The sequence below is a fragment of the Melopsittacus undulatus genome, chromosome 5 (assembly GCF_012275295.1).
Source record: "Melopsittacus undulatus isolate bMelUnd1 chromosome 5, bMelUnd1.mat.Z, whole genome shotgun sequence".
NCBI classification, from domain to species: domain Eukaryota; kingdom Metazoa; phylum Chordata; class Aves; order Psittaciformes; family Psittaculidae; genus Melopsittacus; species Melopsittacus undulatus.
Genome location: NC_047531.1, coordinates 57,398,175 through 57,425,447, shown reverse-complemented (window position 1 = coordinate 57,425,447; position 27,273 = coordinate 57,398,175). Strand labels below are relative to the sequence as shown.

The window sequence follows — 27,273 nt, the reverse complement described above, 5'->3', positions numbered from 1 at the left end:
CCTTGAATGAGTACAAAGAAAAGACAATTTGAAGCAGCTTTTAAAACTTTTCCCTTACTTGTAACTGCATAAATGCTATTAAGTGTGATTATGCTATTTTCTATGGGCATTGTTGGATTTGACTCAACGATGACCAAGTTTGTACCAAAGGTGCATTTAAACACACTTGCCCAGCTTTGCCAACATACTAATTCCATAGATATGCTGTACTTGACCATTTATTCAATTTTTCCTCTAAGACACTACCATGAAACCATCAGTCAAAAGGTGAAATAACAGTAGCCTTCAGTGTGATGTACAACCAACCTATGAGAGCAACAAGGGAAGAGCTAGAGGAAACTAGCTCTGTAATCAGCCACTAATATGCATTTTCCTACCTACCATCATGTTGATACATGTAACACAGCTCCAACATGGAGGAAAGCAGAAGATGTTGCAACTATTTTTTCTCTTCTTGCCTAAAACCAGGGAAGATCCTTGAGATATGGCTGAAACTGTAAAATACTGTGCATTTGGAAGCTTCACAAAACTCCTGGTAAGCTTGTCTGCCAGATTAACCTGCCTGTCTGAATGGGGAAGAAGACTTGAGTACCTGTCAAGCAATAAGTGGTTTCTGCTTCTTTTTGGGTGTCCATCAGTCCATCAGTCCTAAAGGAGACAAGATGCATAGGCTGAGCAATGCCAGCTGCTCTTTTCCTGCCTGGAGGAATCAATCTGTTCAGCTGAGGGAGCCCAAGAAAGAGGCAATATCAGTTACTGAAGCTTTACTCAGAAAGGGAGGCAGAGTTGGTACTAAAACAGGGTGGTACCAGTGCTGATGCCATCACACATTCTGTCTGAGGTGGAAAGGACCAAGAAAAGAAGTTATCTCACCCTAAGTGCCTATGATAAATTAATGATACAACTGAAAATGTCTCTCCATAAGCCTAAAGAAATTTTGGTGTCAAGCTGGCATGTGATACTGCAGAAGGAAGATGCCTCTTGCCATGTGATGACATTGATCTTGGCTGGGGAAGGGCCAGGGAAAATGGCTTTTATTAAACAATGAATTCCCTGGCATGCTAGTGAATAGGGTTGGAGAGCTGAGGAGAATCAGAGCCCAATGCTTCCCTATGCAATGAGATCTATCACTGCAGCGGGACTGGAAACATAACTTTTTTTTTTCCCTGGCATTGTGCTCAGATCAAGTGGTAAGAATCCCCTGAGACACTGAAGTGCAGAGTTTTCTGTCAGGCTCACAATCAGAATGAGTGACAGCCGCCACTGGCAAAGGCAAAATGGCAGGAGGCAGAATTCCTGGGTCTCAGAGGCAGCACTGGGGTGTGTACTGAAGGGACAGTTGGTACCAAAGGACAGGAAGATAACGGTGACAAGATGTCATGACGATCAGTACTGGAGCTGGTGGTACTGGTGCACAGGACAGAAGTGTAGAGTAGAAGAGACAGCTGAAGGAGGAATGCACTGACCTGTAGGGTCCCCTGGTGAAACATATGATCACCAAGTGAAGATTAAGCAATAATGATGCCAAACTGGAGATTTTACAAGCACACCAGCAGGCAGCAGGCGCTGACAGACTTAATGGGATCAGTAAATTGTATCACTTTTTGGATTTTTTGCAATGAAAAAGCAAAGAACCTTGGTTCTCCTCAGAGCATATGCTCATGAAGCAATAAATCCGAGACACAGCAGTTCCCAGGGTCAGTTTTAGAGCTCAAGGAGTAACTCCTTGGCCTCAAAAGAGAACCCTCTGACCTGGACATTTCTGATTACAACTTAAAAGAAGGACGTGCCTTTCTCTCCCCAACAGACAAGGACAGATTTTTGTCAGACAAAGGCAGAATCCCCAAGGCAGGGTAAAATGCTGATCTTGAAAGGCTCTGATCAGCAGGTGAAACTCCTTCAGTGCTCACATGGATGGATGCCTCTCAGAACCCCATAGGAATTCAGAGTGCTGCATTCTTCTCTGCCCAGTTCTTCCCCAAGGCTTATCAGACACTGGGGATGGGAATCACTTATAGGCATAAGTGATCCCACAGCCAGAGCAGAGTTTGAAGCCTGAGGGCTTCTGCATTGCTTCTGTGTCAAGTACCTTCAGCTTTGAATAAAAAAAGGCAATCTCTGGAAGGATCAAAAAGGAAAACAAAAAGAACTAGTGTTAGAACTATTTATTAACTAACACAAGAACTAGTTACAGGTTGTTAGATATAATAAAAAGGAAGAGAGGTGGGCGCTCAAGTGGGAAACAAATACTGGGGGAAGCCAACTCAGTCAATCAGTGGAGAGGGTGGGTAGGGTAATGTTGGTGTGGGGTGAGAGGCCTGGTAAGCTGCAGGCTGCTTGCTATTGCTTTGAAGTGTTCTGCTAAGGGAGATTTTGGTTCATGCATACTGGGTGCATAGCCTGTGAATACTGATCTGACCTGGAAAGAATGTGCAGGGGGGGATGTTGATGGCCACACAGATGAAATGAAGTGTGAGAACCACTGCTGCACTCTCTGCTCTTGCCATATGCTGCTCCATGTGCACTTTGACTCTTAAGGCTTGTTTTTTTTCTCTTTGCTTTGTGTTTTATTCTGTGTGACCTTGACAGCCAACTGCAGTGCATGCCCAACAACAAGCCACTCCGGATAGGAAGAAATGAAGATCAAGCCATAGCAGTCTCTGTCTCGGGAGGGATGAACACAGCCTTCTGGATGGTCCAGAACATACCTGGAGCCCAACTTTCACCTAGTGAACTAACTTGGTACGACAGCAAGGGCTTTGATTGGTCTGTGATGGCATCGCGTTTCTCCCATCAATTATCTTCACTTGCATGTAACCATACTTCAATATGTGTTTGTCAGTTGTCATCCACACACTTCTTTCTTTTTACTACTTTTATTTGATGGTGATGCTCTTTCTGAAGAGAAGCAGATCAACCCTTGGGAGCTGGAGACAATTAACTTATGAAAGACACAGCTACATCTGTATTCTGAAAGAGCAAAAAGGAATGAATCTTACTGTGCTCCACATGCAGACTGGAAGAGGATCATTACTTACTATTCATTTCTGGATCCTTGAAGAACAAGTGAAGCCAGCTTAATGCTGCATTGTTCATTCCTAGTGCCCATCAACAGAAAGCATGCTCTAATTCGTAGCCGTAAGGAAACACGACAGTATTACTGTGGCCATAAGCTCTTCCGATTGTTATGGGGCTATAGAGAAGACCTTAGGGTATTATAGTGATGATGAGCACTGTGGGGAAGAAGCTGAGTTATTGTCCTGAGATGATTGGGAAATAGGACACATGCCTCTATTATGGCACAAATCCATATGAAAAAAAGCCTTTATGTGCCTTGCTGCTCATTGAAAAATACGTTTAGTGTGGGACAAGGGAGTTCCTTCTGAGGCAAAAAATACCTAGCATGGGGTTGCCTTGAAGCAAAGTTTCGCAAATTCATTAGATCAAGTCCCACACATTACAAGTTTCTGGGGACGATGGATAACCCGAAGTTTTAACAGATAAACAGATGGGGCCTAAAAAAATCCCTTTGGGATTCATTTCAGAACAGGTCTTTCCTCTCCTTTTCTGTAAAAAACTACACTGGTTGAGCCAGGAGGAAACTGAGGAAGGATGAAAGATAAAATGAGAGAAAAATTGAAAATACAGGTGACTTAGAGCAGAGGCTGAGATGGCACACCAGATTATCGTAGAGACTTAGCAGCTGGCCAGCAGTGCCCCAGCGCTCTGGGGCTAAAAGGTGCCAAGAAAATAATTTGAGAACTACTCCAGTATTCTCCCTTGGACTAAAGATTGGCTTCTGAACATGGTTGATGTGTTAGAAGATGGCCTGAAAGACCAACTGTGCTGGAACAGAAATCCTGCACTGGTGGTTTGGAATGCAAGCCCCAAAATTGAGGGCAAAGGTTTCACATGGAGAGAACTTCAACCCTGCCGCACTCTCTCCATCATTCTTTGTCTTCTTCCTTCAAAGGAGATGTTTCAACTTCCCTTCTCAATTTCTTTCTTCATCTTTGCTTTCTTCCTCCTCTCCGGAGCACTTGGTTTGCAACATCAAGGACTTAAAAATACAGCTGTCCATTTCATATTTCAAACTCTGACACTGGCATGATGACATCATTGCAGTCTCCAAGACTGACCTCTCTATTCATCCTTTTAAGTTTAGCCACCTCTTCCTCCCTGTCAATGTTTGGCATAACTCCCTCTCCTCAGATATTCCATCTATTTGTCTTTCATCTATCTGCTCTAACAATAACAGCACAGCTCTCAAGTCTCTCTTTTTCTTCCACCATTTTCAGTTCTTGTTCTCCACCACATTTATGGAATAGCACTTCCAGAATGTGCAACCAACTTTTCTTCAGATTCTTCTTTAAAGATTCATTTTATCCATCTGAGAATCAAAGACATTTACTTAGCTTTATTTATAGTTGAACTCTATAATTTTATTCCACTGTGCTTCTCATTAATCTCTGAATGACCGTGTTATTTTACTGCTGTAATCTCATCCTTCCTTTCCCAACACCTGCCAGCTGCCTCATTTTCACTTTTTACCCTTTAAAAGGCTCACCTTGTATGGCTTGGCTATTATTATAATAAATATTAATATTAGATTCAAGATGAGAAATGCAGCCACTTCATCTCCCTTGCCCCCTCACGGTATCTCCTGTGCTGATGATACTGGGTCAATTCCAGAGGCCATCCACCAATCTCCATGATGTATGCAAGGCAGCACTTGTTAAAAGTCAGGCTGTAAATAATGCTGATCTTGTTGATATTCACTTGGCATTCATGAATATGATTCTGAGTTAGTGCAGTGCTTTGTGGCTGGGCCATTGAAACAGTTGTTATAATCAAGGTTACCAGCACAACCGCAAGAGCCAGCTGTTAAAGCCCTTTCTGAAAAGTGGTGGTCCTCAGGTCTGCTGTGACTGAGCTTAGGTTGGCTGCCCCAGATGTTGTGGCATGGATTGAAGCATTGAATTCATTCAGGTTGTCTTAGTACCTTGGCTTAGCTATTCCCACAGCCCAGTTCACCACAGTATCCTTGAGACTGAAAGGTTGGTATGGGTTTGCCATCTATGCTAGTTGACTTGCCATTTCATCCCTTAGACCAAGCCAACATACAACGGTTTTTAAAAGACACAACTCACATGTTCACATGCAGAAAGGCAATTTTAGGATGTTTAGTCTTTTAACAGAGGCCACTTTTAACAGAACGTGAGACCTAGGGTAACCCCCACAGTAACCTGTAAAGATACAGTCCACACAGAATAAAGGACAAGGGTGGACAGAAGAAACAAAGCAGAAGGAAGAAGAGAAATACCCAGAGCTATTAAATACAGTCCTTAGAAATGGGCATTTTGTGCAATGGGTTAGAAGATTTCAGATTATCCCTTATCTCCTTCTGACGAAAGCTCAAATAAGTGATTACAGACCAAGCATTAGAAAATCAGCAGAACAGAGACAGTATTCTTGATTGGCAATTCAAGAAGTAGGGAATATAGCTCTTCAGATGCTGCACTGGGAGTATTTCTCAATGCCACCACTAAGGCTATGAAAGAAATAATTAAAACAATTGCAGGGGAGGGAAGAGGAGTTAAGGAATATCCTCTTATTATCCACATTAGAACAAACAGACACAAATTAATAGCCAAAGACTCCGAGATTAGTTTACAGATCCAGAAAGAGCTTAAGATGGGTGCAAAACAGATGATCCACCCAGGAAAAAAAATTCCAATGCATTACGGGAAGAAATAACATGGGAAAAAATAATTGAGGTTCCTAAGGAAGCAAACGCTGTCTGTGGTGCCATAGAAGTCAATTAGATAGTTTTCAGCTACAGTGAAGGACCAGTCTCTTGGGGTTTAAAAAGAGAAAGAATCTCACGGGGCACAGGCAGGAGCAGAAGTGTTGTTTTTGTTCCTCACTTTCTGGCACCTTTGCTCATGTTGAAAAATAAAAGTTCAAGCACGTTACAAGAAAAAAATAATTAAAATATTTTCCAAGAGACAATAACCTTGTAGAAAATGCCTCCCAATGAGAAACACGATATGGTCACTGAAACATTTTATGCCATCGCATTAGATGTGATCACATCACAGTGCAGTAACAGAGCAGTGAAGAATGAGTTTCACCCAGAGAAATGTTGAACAGCAGGAGCTTTTCTGGATTATTTTAGTTGAGTGTACACATCCATGTCACACCATCACTTCTTACTTAAAAACAGCTGCAGAAGGCTCCTGCTGCGGCTGCTGCCGTTAGCTGAAGCTCTGATCTTCCTGTCTTGATACAAGTCATCAAGTTGCATTTCCTGCTGGAATTAAAGTGCCAGCCCCTGGGGACTATGCAGCTGCCCAATTTATATCAGAGAGGATCTGAAGCAAGCAGCAGTCTTTTTTCCAAGCAGTTTGCTTTTTATTTATTTATTTTTATAACCCCCACATTCTATTAAGAGTTTTTCCCTCCCCACTTTCCAGGCATTTGTGTTTTGAAACAATTAAAAGGAAACATAGACATTTCAAGCCCTGTGCACAAAAGCTAGAAGCAGGAAAAACGTCTGGGTAAACTCATTGGCGTCAAACCAAAGGGTGCCTATAGCATAAAACTGAGAGATCAAACAAAGAGTGTCAAGGACATCAGTTACTACATCTTCAACAGTTAGATAGTATGGTTGGTGTGTAAATACTATGAAGGGTATTTATAAAACAACAAAAGTTGCAGTTCATGGCCCAAAAGTATTTTGGGTCAGAACAAAAAGAGGAGAGCAACAGGGAAACTGTCCTGGACAAGGGCTCAAACCACCTAGTGCCAAGCAGAGACAGCTACAGTGTCATTGCTACAGATGTTAGAAGCCAGGAATGCAAACTACTGTCTTTTCTGTTCTGTATTTCTACAGTGCTTGACATAGCAAGAACCAGGTCAGCAAAGAGTGTTCTTAACAGCTATGATAGGTTACAATAAATAGAGTTTGGAGAAGATCATGTGGCATCCCATTAAGTAGTCTCTGCAGTTAAACACAGATATCCATAGCTCAAAGAAAGTCTTCAAGTTACCAGACATTCAACACCCTCTAACCATCAAGCAGGGTAAAAACCAGTCTCTCCCACATGTACAGGATTCTTAAAAGTGTCTGTCATAAAGAATATTGAAAACAAGGCAAAGTTGCTCTATCTCAACACCAAATATCACAGAACTCTAGGAAAGTATTAATCCCTTTTAAAAAAAAAAAAAAGGAATAGAAAGGAAATCAAACTAGAGCATGATAAATAGTGCTTTAGAAGGGCTCTCATCTATGTTCCACTTCCAAAATTACTTGAGAGCACATTATAATTAGCAAAGGTATGTGACAGTTTTATACCCCTCTATGATGCATGATTAAAGCCAGGCAGCCCAGCTCTACCACAAGTTCTGCATGCCATCAAAACAGATGTGACAAGAACTACAAGCTGCTCCCAGACAGACTGTGAGAAAGCATAGGCAGATAACATTTTGGCCATCAAAGAGGTAAGACCTGAAACAAAACTAATTAAACCTTAAAACCCCTTGGAGAGGTGAGCTATGTTTTATATGAAGTTACATGAAGCATCTTGTGCTTGAGCGGTAGTTCTCCAAGAGCAAACTCCTACCTTCCCCTCTGAGATGCAATAGGGAGCAAAGTTTACAGCCAAAAGATTAACAGCTCACAGCCTTGGCATGAGAATGTGGAGCAAAATAACTGGAGAAATTGCTGCTGTAATGCCGCTGTGATGATCTGTGACACTGCTGTTCCCTCCAACCCGAGACAGATACCTGCTATCTGTCTGCAACAGAAAAGTATGGAATCCTGGCTCATTGTGAAAAGCCAAATCTAAACTACACATAAATTCTGCCTCTTACATTTATATTTGCATGTCTTTGCTGAGCACTCATAGAACTAATTAGAGGCCCAAGTCCTTAACACTAACAGAAGGCAAACTACATACAATAAAGAAGTTGTGTATCTGCTAAGGACTGACTATGTGTCTTGGACTCAGGTTAGAGAGAACAAAGATGTTGGAAATAAACATGAAAGAAACAAGGAGGATTTTAGGCTTTGAAAACACACATTCGTTTTGAATAAATATTTTGTGGCTGGTCTGTAAGTGGATGCACTGAGAGGTGTATCCAAGCCATCACTTCCATTCTCATTTATCTACAGATTTTCGTATTGAGATTCCATCTTAGTGCTTCTTCCTTTGTGACATCCTTCTGCATACAGCACCTTTCCCTCTGTTTCCAGGTAGCCTCCCCCATTGCTTCCTCTGCAAAGCTTCAGAGCCCACATCCCTAACATAACCCAATGGCCTCAGGCAGTTTTCCTGATATATTCTCTGCTAAGAGTTTAGGAGAACCTCAGAATATGGAATTAATGAAATTTATTGAAGACAAACCTTCCATTGCTTCTACAAGTTTGAGCTGGTTATAGTGAACAAAACATATAAGCATCTATGCTTATGCCTATGCATCAGCCCAAGACTCTGAACAACAGGGGAATCTTAGGAAGCAGGACTGCTAAACACCTCTTTTAAGCTACTGCAACTGTTGCCAAGCTGTCTTCATCTCCACAGTTACGCTTTGCTATTAACATGGTTCACATGAGAACAAATAAAACATGCTGCAACAAGCCTTTGTTATCACTGGGAGCATATTGCACTGCGTGAGTGGCAATTCTCTGAAGAATGATGTTCTACAGATGTCTTAGTTTAGGAGTGTATTTTGGTGGACACTAACAAAGTGTCTCTGGATGTTGAAACATCCAGAGAAGGTGTCAGATCACTTTCCAACATCCTGCAACTGAACTGATTCCAATACTCCTCTTATTTCTAAGAAAATAATTGCAATTGTCCCTCTGTAAAGGAGCAGGATCTTCCATGCACATGAGGTGGCTGCAGAGCAGCAAGTCTTATTCTATGCAATACATGTAAAATGTTGAAAACTTGTGATGATTTAAAGACTTAGTGTGATATCACTGATTTGACCAAAAAGAGTGCAGAACATAACAGCAGATGTGAATGTTCACCGTGTGCACCACTGCTACAGCACAGCATCAAACACGTTTGCACCAGATCTGGACAAAGAAGTTTGCTTGACAACGGGTCTGTAAAATTGAAAACCTACAACTCGACCAAGAAGAGCTGGAATTCCCTTCCACTTGGTGAAGCATCTGGCCTGATTGCTGGTGGCTGCCGATCCCTGCCATGTCATCACTCTAAAGCCGTGAAATATCCCTGCAACAGTGTTAATTAGCTCCCCTTGCAAAGCGCTTAAGCCAAAGAGCGAGGTTACTCATGAAGACCGAGGTTACTCACGTGATGTCTCTGCGCTGATAGCAACCTTGAAGCAGGCAGGCGATCAGGTCGCTGATAAACTCCACATCATCCCTGTGAAGAGCAGCTTCCAGTTCCTAATGCACAGAAAAGAGAGAAAAAAAACAATTCCAACCATCAGACTAATTCCTTACAATTTACTGCTAGCTGATCAGGACCAAAAAGACCCAAGCAGCCTCAAGTACACATACAGCAGCAGAGCATATGCTAGGTAAGCCAACCTTCCCCATCATTAAAAATACTGCTACTACTACCTTTCCATTGCAAGAGTTTATGAGAAGACCTTGAAAGGCTTTTACTGAATGTCACTCTCCAGCCACAAGACTAATGCTTTTGTCTGGACACTCTAAAATAGGGTTCAGTGAGGTTGAGATACTATAGCCTAATAAGAAAGCCATGATTTCTCCCGTGTTCAGCTGATGGGCAGGAATCAACAGTTTCATTCTCCGGTTTTGCTTTCCATTTGCTAAGGGTGGTGAGTTCATTTAAAAGATGTGCTCAGAAAGCGTGGCCCTAAAAGCCACTTACACAGAGAAGTAGCAGTTTCAGATGGGTAGCCAGAAATGGCTAAAAGCCAGCAAGAAAAAGCCTCAAAATAAACCAGGCATTTTGATTATTTAACTTATTTTTCTCAGTTTTGATTTGGTTTTCCTCTACTAAGAGAGAAAGAAAGGGATATCAGGGTTATCAGACCTCATGACCCAAAATGTCAACCCTTGATGAAGGGGTGGAAAGTATCACAGCTTACTTCAGCATGATGCAGTTCACATCAATGTGTGATGCAGGAACTGATCCACAAAAAGGATAAACTTTTGAAATGTAGTTATTACAGATTTCATATGTTGTGAGCAATATTCGTTTTTTCAGCTAGCAATGTCAAGCTGCTTTCAAAATATTACTAGGTTAAATTACAGTTCTATATATATGCCAGAAAATCATTCACAGTAAGAAAAATCCACTTCCTATAACACTTATTATGAGTAGTATACAGCACTTAACAAGATTTAATATGGCTAAACAGCATAGGCATAAGAAGCTATTCTTTTGAGCTTGCAGAGTAAATAATGGATTGAATACAAATTCCTGCTTGAATGTTACTCAACAGACTGTTACACAAATGGCCACGCTAATGGCTACAGAATAAAGGTTAATGGCCAGAGAATAAAGGATAAACGTTTTGGCACATACCCAGTAAAAAAGAGAAAGTGCTTTTTTATTAGACCCAGTAACTGCGGTAATAAAATTATTGATAACAGATTGCAGATTAAATGCCGCTTGTAGTTATTTATTGGAAATATATTAATGGCATATTTTCATTATCAACACTGCTGTTATTTACCACGTGTGCAGCATCCAAAGTGCTTTACAAGTAGAAGCTTGACACCTGCACTGTGAAGTATCTTTTATATATATATATGTATGCGTGTGTGTATGCGTATGTATGCGTACACACACGCATATATATACATATATATAACTACATATATACAACATAGCAAGAACCAGGTCAGCATGTATATATACACATGGAAACTCAAGGAAAGGAAAGGGCAGTGAGCAGCCAAAGCCTAACATAGCATTCCTGCTGCAGAGCTAACTCCCCAAAATCTCTGTCCCGGTCTTTAGATGACTACCCTGCTTAATGACAAGTTAATACAAAAACTGCTGTTGCTGCTTGACATCCCTTGGATAGAGTTATATTATTGTTGTGTAAATATTAATCATACTTTATAAATAGCAATTACTGAGTAAATTCACTCAGCTGTGAGTATTTTGGAGGTGTTGACTTATTTTATTTAGAAATTACTTTAGTGGGCATCTGCCATTTAACAAAATACACCTGAGGAGGGGAGAACCAAAACCCAAAGTATGCAATGTGCTAAAACATCCCAGATGTGTTACCACAGTAAACTCACAGCTTGTGAAAAATGACACGTTAGGACGCAAAGTAAAGGGTGGGGGAAATTAAGTTTCCAGGATGCTCCCCCCCATTCAGCCTTATCCACATACACTTGTGCACTAAAGCTGTCAGTCAGCAGCCTGTCTTTGCTAGGATGTGACAGCCTTTTGTATGAAAGAATATTTAAATTGCTTCCCGTGAGCCTTTTCAGCCAGCTGTTTGACTTAACACTCCTTAAGCAGTGGCCACAACCAGATCAGATAGCCCCTATCTGCAGCCATTGTTTTCCAGGCCCAGGAGTGACTTTTACCTTTTCAGAGCCACTGGGTCACCCTGGGGGACATTCCTTGGGCACTGGGCAAGGTGCTGTTTCCTGGGCAGGGACAACCAGCCTTTCCCAAAACACTTGGCTGGGTATTTCACCCCCTCACTTCCTGCCTTTTGTCTCCCAGGTGGGTGCTCCTTGTCCTTGCCTTCACACGTATAGAACTGGTTTGTGTACCCAATCTGATGGATCTTGCAGCCACTGGCTAACAGAGGCACTGGGCACATAGACTAGTGCAGGGCTGGGTGCAGAGTCCTGGGTTAAGGGGACACTTCCACAGGTTGGGATTAATCCACACAGACATATCACTGGGCTAATGAAGCATCTTTAGCAGGCGTGAGGCTGTTGGCACCTCTGTAGAAAGGTGCTTGCTGTGCTCCCCAGTGCCATGGGTGCTGTCTGGAGCCTACTCTGGTCCCTACTGATAGCACACTGAGTGCCAGTGCATTACGGTAAAGGCACAGTCCAAGTATAACCATGATTATTGGAATAAAAGATACTGACATTGTCCTGTAAAGCTTTTGTCTACTGTTTTCTGTTGCTGCTTGTGATAGGGCAAGGTCAGTGAGAGGTGCTTTAATTTCCAAGAGCCCTGTTTAACTGAATACTATCCCACTGGATTTTCCAGCTTCCTTCCTTGAACCGCCTAAATCCTGGACTTTTTCCACACACCCAGGATGCTGGGAGAATGCAGGGAACCAGGAGGATGTGATGCAAATCTTAACATCTTAGGATTGTAAACAAAATGTTAGGATGCCTTTGGGTTTTCACTTAAGGCTTCAGCCCACATTTCCCAGGAGAAATAAACCTTGTTTTTCCAGCCCTCCCCTCCAACAAAGGCCAGCCAGCAAAGTGTCACAGTGCTTGGGTGGCACATCTGAGCTGAAGTGATGCCAGGGACTCCAAGAGAAAGAAACCATCAAACCCCCCCCGGACCTCAGGGCAAACCCTGCCCTGGGCACCCGTCCCCACAGCCTGGCCAGGGCAAGCAGCAAGGGGCTGGGCTCCATCCCAGCCACCATCCTCCCCACGCCTCCAACCCTTTTGTTTTTCCCCTTTTCTCTTTGAGCACTGAGCTGTGAGCACAGAAATCTGAACCTTGCCAAAACGCTTTGGGGACGGCACAGAAAGGAAACAGAAGAGGCAGCAAATCAGCAGAGAAGAGGGGGGGACGACGACCACATCTCCTCCTGTAGCTGCAGAGAGCAACAGACAGGAGAAAAGCAGGATTCTCCCCCTCTCCAGCTGGCGTCACACCTCATTAGGGAAAAGCCTGTTTAACGTCTTTCCCTCCCCCCAGCCCGGGACTAAATCCCCCCTGAGTCAGGCAAGGGCTGTCGGGAAGAGGCGGCCGCAGGAGCAAGGGTGACCACCTTGCCCTGGAGGAGCACTGCCCAGCAGCAGAGCTAGCCAGTGCAGGCGAGAGGGCACTGCGGTGTGCCAGTGGAGAAGGGCATGTGCTCCAGGCCAGGCAGGTATGGTTAACCCCACACTAGTGTGCTGCTGGCCAAGGGCTGAGGCTGAAACAAATGCTGCTCCCCCAAATGTATTCAAACCCAGCATCACGTGTTTTGTTGCGGTTGATGCTCTGGTCTGCTCGACACCATGCAAGTGACCCAAGCCCCATGCTGCCCAAAATATATTGCTTCTTGATAGCTGCAAAGATGTGAGAGGAAAGGCAGTTTGCTTCCTCGGTGAAAGTAAAGAAACTAGTCCAAAGCTGTGACAGCAGTGACACCGCTGCCACCAACACCAGTGCACACAGTGGATTTTTGAGCTCTAGGAAGCAGCGGGTCAGATTCCAGCTCCAGGCAAGCGGTCTGCATGGAGGATGGTATCACAAAGTTTGGGGCCCTTCTTTCAGAAGACTCCTCCAAAACCACAGGGAACCCAGCACGTGAAAGAGCCCAACTGAGCAGACTGGGTGCTGAGGTTCAGGACTAGTTTAAAGGCTTCCTCCTTGCTGGAGCTGAATCATCTATAACCGAATCTGATGGACATAACCAGACTAAGCACAGCTAAGCCTTGTTCAAGTTAGCCATCAGTTTAAAAACCCCAATCCGTTCAGCTGTTTCCATACTGCTGCTGTTATCAGCTTTCCGTTGCAATACTCCCAAGTGACTCAACAGGCTTTTGCAGAGGCTTTAGGAGATCACTGAAAGCTACCAATGGGCTGCGCCAAGCCAATTCCAATCCGTGCACTGAAATTTCAACACTATTGATGGATGGAGTCAGGATGTTCTTTTTCCCCTCACAGCCAATTTAATGACAATGGGTACCTGTGCAAGAGCCTGGCAAAATCACACTGGGATAACTGGGAGATATTGGGATTGGGTAGAAAAATAGGAAGTCAGCTGCAGGCCTGAAATGCTTCCCACAAACACCATTTATCCCCGTGTTGTGTGAAGCTGGTGTGTGCACTTCACATCTCTGGCTAGGAGCTCCTGCTCTCCCACCAAAGAGCCACATATCCAAGGAGGTTGCAAGGATCTGGGGAGAGAACACTGCTCCCCCCAGCACATCCCCAAGAGGAAAATGCGGCACCCTCCCTTTGGCTACGGAGTACACCCAAATCAGCAGCAGAAGGCTAATGCAATGATCAGTGGGACACGGTCATGGAACTGGGGTGACAGGATCCAATTACACCACAAGCCAACATCCACAGCTCAGGTGTGTTGGGACACTCAGCCCCTAGGAGGTACTCAGCACGTCTGAAAAATCATGCCCCCAGGCAGAGTCAGAGTGCTTTCTGCAGCCCGGTGCTATGCTCTCCCTGCTTGTGATTGCTGCCATCATATGGAAATAGTACTTAAAATAATGAAACCTCCTGAGTGCCCTGCTCTGCATGACAAGGCAGGAGGGCACTGGGGGAAGTCAGGGGCATTCCTAGTGCCAGGATACCCTGGAAGCACAAACAGCGGTAGGTTCAGATGGCTGCCCAAAAGTCAGACGAAAATTACAGCTCCTGACCCTGGTGAATTCTCCCAATCACATTATCTTAATTTTAAGCAGATATTTGGAGACACCACCCATCATCCAAATCTGCAGCTAGATGCATCTCTCCCAGCTTCCCCACAATCCTGCAGGAGCCTGCACACTGTCCTCTATGAGATGCTCCAGGGCTTTACAGCTTCCTGAGCCAAAGGAGACTCCAGCTTCTCCACTCCACCTTTCCACCACAAGAAGAGGAGGTGCTGAATGCCCTCCTGCACTCCTGGCAGCAGGGACCAAGTCAGAAACTCTCATTAAGGAAACATCATCTTCACCTCAGTGCTTGGGGACCACGGGCAAGCCAAGCTGGCCTTCTACAGTAGCTTTGGGGGCATGAGCAGAAGAGGTTTACTGATACTCAGCACCACAGTGGTCCTGGCTTTTCTCTGAGCCACCAGAGCTCAGAGTGCAAGAGCAAGGGATGAAGAGCAAATAAATACTCTGAGGAGGAGAAAGCTACCCTGTCAAATGGGGACTATAATTTGGGGAGGGGGATAAAGAAAGAGTAGCAAAAGTATTGCCTTCTGTTATTTTAGGTCTTCCCTTTATGTCTGCCAGTGCTTTCTGAGATCTCTACCTTCACTGACTTTCTGCAAGCAGACTTTGAAGGCTATTTCAAGCATGTTGTAAATAGGAGCATAATGTTACTCCAAGGCTAAGCAGAGGTGTGAGATGACAACTTTGTATGAGAGAGATGGTTATAAACAGAAAGCTGGGGACAATTTGCCTCACATTAGGGCTGTTTGCAAAGGACAAATCCCACGTGCTCCCCCCCGGTGCCCACAGTACAACGGGTAACGTCAGTCACCGTCTCCTCCGGCAGCTCTCTTCAGCTGTGGAAGGGGATGCACAAAGATTGAACTCTGCTCAGTTCAGACCAAGTAGGTCTGAAAATGCAAACTGTTTCCAGTGCCGATAGATGGTTTTTGATAGAATTCTCCAGGCTTTGTTTACAGGCACACTCTGGTTTTGTCTTCTTTAGCCTCACTACCAGCATGTTTGAAAGTTTGAGATCACTGTGCTATCAGCCACCTATCCCACTCACCAGGACATACATGGCTTCTTGCTCTCCATCCACGTTAACCTGCTGCTTGATCTCTCCTTTGGGACAGGGACCCTCCCCTGTTTGCACAGCATGCAGCCACTTGCTCTCCCAACTGGAATGCATATTATGCACTGCTGCATAATACAAACAAATGTGAGCAGCTCATGCTGGGTGGCTAAACTGTACTTAAAAGAGGTTTCAGACTGATCAGTCCAGTCTCTCTCATGCGCCATAGCAGTGCATCAGTACTAGTAAAGCCTTCCTTTCCTCCTAGCTCATCTTGCCCACAGTACAAGTGATTTGGGACAAGAACTACAATCATTATGATTCTTACACATTGTCAGCACTTTATTAAAAGACATACAGCTTCTACTCATTCCTTTTCTCCCCCCCTGCAAAGTGTTTTTTCAGACGGACACGTGAAGCTCTGAAGTAATAAGCTAGTAGTTTCTGTTCAATAGTTAGCCATTAGTACTTTATGCCTATAGAGCAGCTTTCATCCCAGGGCATCAAAGCATTTAAAGAACATTCAGTAAAGCCCTGTAGCACCTGTGTAGGAATGGAAGGCACACACCCACATGCGGAACAATTTTACAGATGGAAAAACCACCACAAGCCCCAGCATCCTTACCAGGAACATGCTTCACTCAGTGGCGAGGTTAAGAGAGAAGCCATGAGGTTTGACACTCGATGCCACCACAATCATCTTTTTTTTCCCCAGCAGTTTACTAGTAGCCAAAGCATCTGAAGATCATGCTATTTCCCTCTGAAGGATCATTTCTCCCTTTCAAAATAATCCCCTCTTCCTTCAGAGCAGATAATCTACACCATTAACTATAAGCCAGTTATGCTGGCTGAGAGGCAAGCATTGCACTAGGCACTGTGCTTGCTTTATATGGGAGAGAGACAGGAATTTCAGGCTCAGCAGAACTGATGGTCTCCAGCCTATAGGTTGCAGACCCTATGGAAAACTTCCAACAGGCCTGTGAAGGGCAATTAAGAAAAGCAACCTTAACATGAGTCTGCTGAAATTTCTAATCAGGGGTCCATGCCTTTACAGGAAAAACACTGGGGTCATGCCCTGAAAAAACCCAGACCAAAACACCCCCCACAATGTGTCTGACCACTATTGCCCAAGCCACGAGTTCAGCTCCTCTAGCTGAAAATAACCTCCAAACACAGCTGTATGAGAGGAAACACAGTCTGATTGAATTACATCCTGTTTGCCTCACCTTCAGAAGGATATCATTTATTATCACCTAGAAAGGATCTCTCCCAGTATGTGTGCTTGTATGGAGTATCACATGTGTTCAGACTGTTATACTACTTGTAGATTGTGCTGGTTTAGGCTTTCAGGGGGTTTTTGTGCTGGGAAGATAGGCTGAGGAAAGTGGTAAGCAGATCAGGACCATTCTGAAGCTAACTCATAATACCATATAGATTATATATTGTTAAGCTCTCACAGTTCCATAACAGTACTAAGGTGCTGGTAAAACCAAACCAGAACAACCCCTAACTCCCTCTTCTCCACAGTTGCTGGATTTAACATTCCCATTAATGGGCTAAGTACTGCTACCTGCTAAAGAATACAAATTTTATCAACTCTTTTACGCAGCACCCTGGATGAGCACAGCTCTACCTGTTCTTGGTGATGTTTCCGGAAACAACATCAGTGGGTGTGCTATGGTCCCTCCCCAGATGATTTGGCTGCTCGATAAATAAAGAACAGCTGATCCTGCCATGTCACCATCTCCTGCGGTAAGAGGCTTCCTGGGTACCTAGTGGGAGTTCTGCTAAGCTTTTAAGCCCATTGGCAACGTGGAGAACAGTCTGTAGCTCCAAAGCCAAGAGGCTCGAAGTAATAATCCGATTTCAAAGCCCCTCCTCCTTTCCAGCCAAAGGCAGCAAGGGAGGATGAGATCAGACTGTAGATGCTCTTCATTTTAGGTCTGGCCATTGCACTCATCTGCTCAGCATGAGCATGGGGAAGGGAAAGGATGAGTGCCAAAATCTGGAATGGATTGCTTGACTGAAGTTTCTGCAATGATTTCAAGACTTATTGGGAAAACAATTTTTTAAGGGGATTTTTGCTGCACTTGATACAGCCAGACTGGCCCATCTAAACCAACCTCCACATTTCTGGTTTGTGCACCGGCCTAAACTTCTGGGGGATTTACTCCCTGCCATCAAGCACCGCTGAGACCCCGTGTCATTCAAGCTATGCAGCTGGCTTGCACTCTCCCCTCAAAACTCCCGCAACAGAAACAAGTGGTGCCAGCATTTACATTGCTCCCCCCTACAGGATGTTGTTAGCTGCCAGTTGATAAGCAATCCATGAAAAAGCTATTGCTATCATTGAAATAAACAGAAAGACCAGATCACCCCTTAGGTGTTCAGGTGATTCCATTACATCCCTTCTGCCCCTCAAAGAAATATGACAACCTGGCTTTTGAATGGGGAAAGACAGGTCCCGTGCTCAACCTTGCTGGAAAAGCAGGATGAAACAGTAAAATACATTAAGATGAAAACAGGCTTTATGTAAAGCCTTGCTTTTTCTCTTTAATCTGATCTCCACAGCCAGCCATTCTTCTGCCTCCCCTTCCGATGCTGTGTGGAGCGAAGCCTGCAGCATACCCACCACAAACAAGCCCAGGCTGGTGGCTCAGCAGGGATATCAGCCTTAAAGAGCTGTCGGCACTAAAAACTCTTCCTCCTCACTCGGGGTCAGACAAAAGAAAAAAGCCATCGAGAAAGAGCCTGTAGCCACACACAGGTACCACACAGGTTTCTACCACCACACATGGCCAAGATGAACCGGGGGGTGAATTCCATCACAGTGCTATAGGGAAATCCAAGTTCCAGTGTTTTTTCTATTAGGTTAGCAAAGAAGAACTGCAAATGTATGAAGTAGCTGCTGACCGGTACCAACCTGATGATGCAGCCAGCCAGCTACTCAGATGTGTGAACTGCCTGTTTGCAACAGGCTTAGTCTCAAGCCTAAGAATGAGTTTTAAAAACACACATCTATCCCTTGGCATAACAGTTTGTAGAACCATAACTAATAGGTCTCTTTCATACCCTTAGATAACTGTCTGCACTACTCTGGATAGCCAAAAGCATCAACTGGCTTATCTATCAGACTATCTGAGCTTATTCCAAGCTTATACAGCCCAGACATACTTCAATAGAAAAATTAATGGGTTTTATACATTTTCTTTTTCTTATTATAAGAAACACAGATGCTACCACCCTAATGTGAGATATATGCACTATGGTCCAGGCTTGTCATAGGAAATAGTGGTTTAAGCCTGCCAAGTATTGTAATGTGAGTCACAGCTCCATACACAGCATTGGCTTCATAACACATGTCACTGCAGGATCCAATGTCAAAACAAACACAGGAAGTTCCCTCTTCCAGTGCTCACACTCCACCTTCAGCCCCCACCAAAAAAAAAGTCTGTATTTTCATCAGATATGTGGAGAAGCCACTCCGAGCTTTTAAAGCATGGCTGGGGCTTGGAGCCTCCACTGCCAGTGACTGCTATCCAGCTCACCTTCCCCTCAGCCAGCTTCAGTGCTTCCACAGCTGTCCTGTGGAATATGCGATCTGCCCTGCTCTGCTGAGATGTCATCTTCCATGGGTAGGATGTTAGTAAAAACCTAAACAGGACTCAATGGGGTTTCTTGGTAATGGAGATGACTGCTCTCAGAATGGGAAAGAGTGGCTGGAAATCTGCTCATGGAAAAGGACCTAGGGGTGCTGATTGACAGATGCTGAACATAAGCCACCTCGTGCCCAGGCAGCCAAGAAGGCCAATAGCATCCTGGTCTGTCTCAGCAATAGTGCAGCCAGGAGGGCCAGGGCAGTGACCATCCCTCTGTACTGGGTACTGGTGAGGCTGCTCCTTAAATCCTGTGTTCAGTTCTGGCCCTCACTACAAAAGAGATGTTGAGGTGCTGGAGTGGGTCCAGAGAAGGGCAAAGCTGGTGAAGGGTGTAGAGCACAAGTGTGATGAGGAATGTCTGAAGGAACTGGGGTTTAGTCTGGAGAAGAGAAGGCACAGGGGGGACCTTATCACTCTCCATAGCTACCTCAAAGTAGGATGGAGCCAGGAGGTGGCTGATCTCTTCTCCCAAGTACCAAGTGATAGGACAAGAAGTAATGGCCTCAAGCTGCATAGGATGAGGTTTAGATGGATATTAGGAAACATTTCTTCACAGAGAGGGTGCTCAGGCATTGGCACAGGCTGCCCAAGGAAGTGGTGCAATCACCATCCCTGGAAGTGTTCAAAAAGCGTGCAGATGAGGCCCTCAGTTACATGGTTTAGTGGTGGACATGGCAGTGCTGGGGTAACGATCAGACTTGATGATCTTAAAGGTCTTTTCCAACCTAGCTGATCCTATGATTCAGAGCTGGGAGCAGCCAGAAAATGAGCCAGGAAGCCCATGGGAATTCCTGGTCCCTTCCCCACAGCTGGGGGAAGGCAGAAGAGAGAATGATCTGGTCAGAAAAACAAAGCATAAAGCTGGCAGTCCCAGGGATTTTAGTGTAAAATCTCAGGAGCTGCTTCTTGTGACGCACTGTGAGTGACTTGCCATTCACACAAGTGTCACCAGTGCAACTGTCCTGGCAAAGCCAGAAGTGGCCATGAACCACCATCTCCACTGGAAGGAGCTCAGTTTGCATGTGTGTTTGACAAGGGAAATGACACAGAGCCCTTCATGTGCTTAGGAGGTGGACTCTCTGTGTTTTACTCCACATCTGGTAATGCTGCTCCATAAAAAAGGTGATGGAGTGCTTGTAGCTCTCCTTCCAGAACAAAGGATTAGTATCTTCTTCAACACATATGCCATACAGAGATTCTTCTTTAGCTTAATTTAATGTTATCTTTACTGGCAATAAATGTTGAGGTTGCTACAAACACTTGGCTATTTATGCAATAATAATTACATCTGCCAGAAATGGCAAATTATTATTAGTGTTAATTATTATATTCATAAATGTTAATGCCAGCTACACTCTTAAAGCATATATTATAAACAGCACTGTAATTTGAGTGAAGAACAGTAAACTACTTGCCCAGACACAGAGGAAATCAGGTCTACTGCTTTAACACTTATTCTACAGGCATTAGTTAGAGTATCTTTTGCTCCTAAATTCTTTCCTGCCATCCAGAATAAGAAAAAAGAAAAATAAAACCAGACGTTTCATTACATTAAAAATACAAACCCAAACCCAACCAAAACCTAAGAGTCTGTTACATCTTGTAAACCATAGTAGCCAGCTTTGTTTCTGACATTCAGCACAGAAGCGATGTCACTGGATCATCCAAAGATCTGCACAAAATGCTTTGGTGGGATGAAATAGCTGCTCTTCCTGAAGTGGGGGAAAAAACCCATGGTAACAGATAATTATGTAACCAGCTTGTAAAAGTGTTATTAGTGGAGCATGGGATCAGGAAAGCCCTGGCTTTGATTCTCACTTCATGCATTCAGTGATGAGAGCTAAATCTTTCCTCTTTTCCCTCTCCTCCCCCCTGCCAAAAGTTAGATAATCTTTAGCCAACCCTGTAAAACACTTGCAGCCTTTGAGTACAAGCTAGGCTGGGTTAATGTACTGCTACTTCTCTGACATTCAGATGCTGTGTTCTACCTTGATAACAGAAGAAAACTGGAAGGAAAATTCCTCTGCTGTTCAGATAAGGTAGCTTGAGGACTCAGGGGTAAACTCTAAAGTTCAGCATTTTAGTTTGAAAGGATGTTTCCAGTCATTGGCTACTGGAATTCAGCTCTTCAAATCTTGACTAAGTGATAAACTCAATAAGAAAGAGCTTTGCCAGGAAGTATCTCTTTCTTTCAAGGAAGAATGGGAACATCAGCCATTCTGTACAGTAACTAAGCATAGCAAAAGACCACACGTGGACCTTGTTCTCAGTTATCCACAACTGGATGCCTCTAGAAACCTCTCCTCACAAATAGTTTTGCTCCTCCTTTCTTAGGAATGACAGAGGCAAATCCAAGCAGGAGAAAAATTAAACTAGTGGCAACAGACCTTGAAGGTCTGACAGTGACCTGCAGCACTAAGGTCTTCAACACTGCTTTCATTTGCCAGAACATAAATTAGTTTCCTCACTAGGTACAGCACCGGGGTTAATGGAAGCTTTATAAAGCCTTCTCTGAACATAGAGATTATCCTTTGCAAAAAAGACTAATCTTGTGGTTTAAAGTACAGTACTGGGAGCCAGGAAACCTATTCCCAGCTCTGTCAGGCTGGGTGACTTCAGGCAACCCATTTGACTCTTCCTCTTTTTCAATATGTGCAAAATAGAGACAAATACCTAGATCTCCCATGAAACTTAATATTTATAAGACAACGAGAACCAGCTTAACTATTCACAGATCCCTCAAAGCAGAAGAGGACGGCAGGCCCTTTTATACACAGGCTTGCTCAAGCCTCTCCAAACATTAAGTCCCACGGATAGCAGCAAGGACATCTGCACCTGGCACTTCATACAGGCATAAATTACAACATTGCCAATTACACTTCCTTTTTCAGCAGTGAAGGAAACGTCTCATCCTGTCTGGCATTTGTGTCCAAGGGAGCAAAACCAAGGAACTAAGGAAAAATCAAGTTTAGGGAATGTTATGCTGGCTAGGCAACTCTCAAAGAACAGCTTTCCTCTGCAGGATCTGATTTCACTGCACGAATGTTAAAAACCATTTAAAGACAACAAAATAAATTCAATTAAAAAAATAATCAAACATTTCAAAGATAAAATACAGAAAACATCAAAAAGTGTGAAAAGACCCAGAACATTCAGTGCTGGGAACAAGAATCACTACTCTTCTTTCCAGAACAAATTCACCCCAGACATGTCGACTATGAAAATCAATACTTACTTAGAGTCTTGTTTCAGAAGGTCCCTACCATTCCTCCCAAACGGCTGCAATTACCTACTCTTCATCTTTTAGTTTCCATATTTGTTTCCTTCAAACTTTTAAATAAATAAAATAAATATAAAACATTTGGGTATAAAACAATCCCATGATTTCCAGCCCTCCTTAAGAGAGGGCATGAAGAGCCTTACACGCAGTATGCACAACATCTCAGACTCACATCTTCAAAGACTGAACACACCTCTTCTTTGCACCCCCAACATTTTGACTGATGTATTTACATGCTGCTGCTGCTTGAAACACTCACTTGCCCATAAGACCAGGTGATTCTGATCTGGTCACTCCCAGAGGACTCAGTCCCACTGTGTTGATGGGTGGTAACATTCCCTGTGACTCGCTAATAAACTTCAGCAAGAGGAGCTCCAAAGGCTGTTTCCCAACTCATTCCCTTCTAGCACACAAAGATTTCAGGAAGTCATTTTAACTCAATAACCTCCACGTCACTTCCATCCAGTTGAAACAGAAGAAGAAAAAGTAAACAAAGAAAAATCATATCCTATTCTGCAGACTACAAATTCACTCATTCCAAGCTTTCTCACACAGAAGAGATGTAATGTTACTTCCTTTGCCTCCCAAATAAATGTTGGTGTTGAAAATATTCCACCTACACATTTACTACCAGCAGCCTCTGTCAGTGCTGGAGCACATCCATAGCCAGCAATCAAGGAACAGAATTCAGTACTACCTCTCTATTGACTTCTAGCTGAGGTGCAAAGATAGGAATTTGTTCCGTACCCACCCCCATACGTCCATTGATCTTAGAAGGAAATAAAAACAATACAAAAATGCCCGGAGTGACTTTCAGATAAGCTAAGGCAGCATAGTAAGTCTTAAAATAAAAGGCAAATTATTACATTTTCCTAAGAGCACTTGAGAAAGAGCTACACCAATTTGATCCATTGCTATTCGTTCCTTCAAACACACATGCAGTCTCTCCGTCACTCTGTGCTTATTGGCTATATGGAAGGTAAAGCAGCAAGGAGCACTAAAGGATTAATCCTCACAATAGCGGGAAGCAGGAGTCCTGGCTGTGAGGGAGGCGGGTGGGGGAGAAGGACGAGCATGTAAGGCTGCATCCCTGATCTTTGGACTTACTTTTGATTTCATCTTCTGCCTAAAGTTATCTTAAAAGGGAGCTAGCACAGAAAGGGTGCCCCAGTGACTTAAACGTAAATAGTGTTATGGGAATTTAGTTTTAAACCTGCAAAGACTACAAGAAAGGGTTATATGCAAGATAAACGGGAGGCATGGCTCAGCAGGGAACGGAAGAGCTAAGGCACAAACACTTTGTATTCTGTTTGTTGGGAGTCATACAGTAGCTGAATAGATTTATGATTCAGATGTTTTAGTGTTGGTTATCAGCGATTAGCTCAAACTCTTAGAAAAACAGAGAGAGAGAGAGAAAGATTAAGCTTTTGTCTGCCCCAGCCCTCATCCTTCCTTCGCCTGGCAGCAGGGTTACTGATTGTTTCTGTTCCTTTTTTAACATTAGAATGGCTCTGAGCCACACTCACTGCAACAGCAGATCACAATGCCAATATCATCATAAACATTAGATTCAACAGCTAATTCATTTAAGTGCACCATCATTTATTTAGGTACAGCCTACGCAAGTATGTTTGTAAGATGTGGCTATAAGGGAACTTTTTAAGTGTGGAGGCTTTTCCAACCATAGAGATCATTTGGGAAACAGAAAGAGCTGACAAAGAGGAACCGGTTTTGTTAACTTAATCTTCAGTCTTTTTATAAAGTCAGTAACATACACACAAGAGGGCTTCATGCATCTTTATGGCATTTAACTTCACAACAACCATGCGGGCTTCTCACAGATAAGCTAAGTGACTTGCCCAGGATCACACAGGAAGCCAAATGCAGAGCACTAAAACCAAACATAACAACTCTCAGACTAGACCTCTGACCGTTGCAGCATTAATCCATTTCTAATTTAGTTTAATTGAACTTAACACTCAGTTAACATATTTATTCCAAGACACTGTTATGTGGTGTGGAGCTATACGTTAGAGGAAGAGATTCAGACTCTTCTGTGAATCACATCTCTACATGTAAATGCAATGATGCAGCCTTAAGGACAGTCATTCTCAGCACCTCTGCAGTCAGGGGACCTGAAATGTGGCTGACCTTCAAAACCACACTGCAGCTAAATGCTGTGGTTGTGGAAGACAGGGCAAGAAGGACACTAATCCTGTCTCACTGCATCTGCAGAATGATGTATATCCCCAGCTCAGACCAAGGCTCAAAGTGCATATGGGAGCAACTGAATACAATGCCCAGTTTTTCAAATGCTGAATCTACAACAACCCCTTTTTGTCTAAACTGTAAGGGACTGCATACTTTTAGGGGAGAGAAGGGGAATCAGAGTAATTTAATAATCTGTAATGGTACAGCATAATATCATAATCATTTAATATCATAATATTAAATGATACAGCAACTAAAGATTATGCTGCTATAAAAACAAGAGTTCCCCATATTAACTTGGTTGTGGTTGAAACACAAAGCAATACTAGGACTTGCACAGGAAGGCATCCAATGGCAGATTGCTCTCTTACAGATCCAGTCAGGACAACACATCCAGGACAATTCTGGACAAACGCTTACGTGCTGACCCAGCATACAGCATAAGCTGCAAACACTACACGCTTGGTTTATCTCCAACCTCATGCGTGCATGTTCACTGCTCACAGAGTCCATCTGTGTACAATCTACCACATCTGGGAGGCAAACAGGCTGCACATCTGCACATCAGTGATGCAGCGGGTCCATCACAAAGAAGGAACATCAGGCTTATTAGGCAGAAGTTACAACAGATCATCTGAGTGATTTCTATCCAAAAGCTCCCAGACAGGAATAGAGGAGGCTCCAGACTTCCCTGGGCTGCTTCTTAAAATATTGCAGGGCTGCTTTCCTTGAGATGCTGTACACAGTGAGACCAGATTAAGCTCTATTAACAAAAGACAGTTTTAAACAGAGCAAACTAAAACTAAACTTGGAATTAACTGGACTGGTGTAAAATTATACCTTAATGCACATAGAAACCAGATGAGAAGACAGATGGTGAAAGGAAAGGAGAAAAAAGAAGAGTGGATTAGATATACATACGTGGATTTACATTCTGTGAGCTTGGCACACGTCGTAGAGGCATTTTTTATTTCCAGCATAATAGAAGGTTGCCTGACAGTGCTGGTACACTAGATAAGGGGAAAAAAGAGCAGATGCTTTTGAAGAGCTTTGTAGTATGAGTCTTCAAGCAGGAATTTAGAGATCAAGGTGAGTAGGAGCACTGGAGGAAGGAAGTTCTTTCAGATATGGTGGAAGCATAAAAAAAGAGATGCAAGAGAAAAAAGGAAATTTTGGTGACTCAAAAGTAACTGTCAGGGTCAAGATCATAAGCAAAAGTGCAGAGATGCAGCTTGGGCAGCAGCTTGTAGAACCCTGAAAGTAGAAGCAATACAGTGGAGGCTGTCAAAAATTAAGTAATAATAGTAGGCATGCCTAGGAAAGGAAAGTAAACCATCATTATACCTCTTATAAATGTAAAGTGAATCTGCACCTTGAACTTACGTACAGTTCTGGTCCACATATTTAGAAAAAACATGAAAGACAGAAGAACTGAAAAGCTGGAACAAGACAACAGTGATCAAGTGCATGAAACAGCTTCTGCAGGAGAAACAACTATGCAAAACAATAAAAGACTATAGAATCAGAAATGGCACAGAGAATGAGTGCTTGCAGTCCCTTCTGAAAAGAATGGACAGACAGCAAATGAAAGTCTCAGGATACAAACAAAACCAAAAGGAGACATTTCCTTGCACAAGCAATAATCCCTCTGCCTGTCTCTTTGCCATGGAATATCACAGATGCTAGAAGTGTACATGGGTTCACAGAAGAAACAAGCAAGTTAACGTGTGTGTGTGTTTGTGAAGAGATAAAAACCTATCAAGGGCTCTTAAATACAAAAGGAAGTTTCAGAGCTGCAAATATGAGCCAGAGGCTAGCGGGCACAGTCTAGGGAAGTATCACTGCTTGACTGCCTCATTCTGACACTCTTCCCTGGGTATCTGCTTTACAACAAGAGACAGGATGCTGGGCTAGGCAGACCTTTGATCTAACCCTGTACATGCATTTTTGTATACAAGACAGAAAATTGTTTTTATTCCATACTGAATCAGGCTGGGGACAGTAAAGTTTGAATGGGAAAGAACATGATTTAGATGTCAAATTCAGAAAACACTGGTTGTTTAGAGCTGAATGTCAGAGAGAGAAAATGTGAGGGTCCTGAAAAAACATAAAATCCTGTTACGGCATTAAAATAGAGGACAGAGATTAAACTTCTGACAGCAAGTATGTGCATGAATACAGAAAACTGCATTTCAGACATAGAAGGGAATAGAGTTGATTTCACAGAACTTGGGATGTATGAAGAGAGGCAGAAAAAGAGGGGATGAAAGAATGGTATTGAAGAAGACTCCCAACATGTAAAAACTCCACTCTCCCCCAGTGCCTCAAGCTATAAGCAGAGACAAGAGAAAAGATGAAAAATGCAGTTTGACATGCTCATTCAACTTCAAGAGATGAATCTGAGACAAGGCAGTAGAGATGATCATGTCATTAATGTTCTGGACAGACATGGGGAGATCAGAGTTCATTTCCCAGCTGCGACACAAACTTCCTTCAAGAAGTTGGGCATTTT

At 43.4% G+C, this 27,273-nt stretch overlaps 1 protein-coding gene across 1 annotated transcript in view; it reads right to left on the bottom strand.

The window, feature by feature from the left end:
- CECR2 (CECR2 histone acetyl-lysine reader) overlaps positions 1-27,273 on the bottom strand; it is a 95,698-nt gene that overhangs the window by 35,916 nt on the left and 32,509 nt on the right. Inside the window, exon 2 of the mRNA XM_034063353.1 lies at positions 9,327-9,421. Coding sequence (XP_033919244.1) covers positions 9,327-9,421 — 95 coding nt within the window. The remainder of the gene's footprint in view (positions 1-9,326; positions 9,422-27,273) is intronic.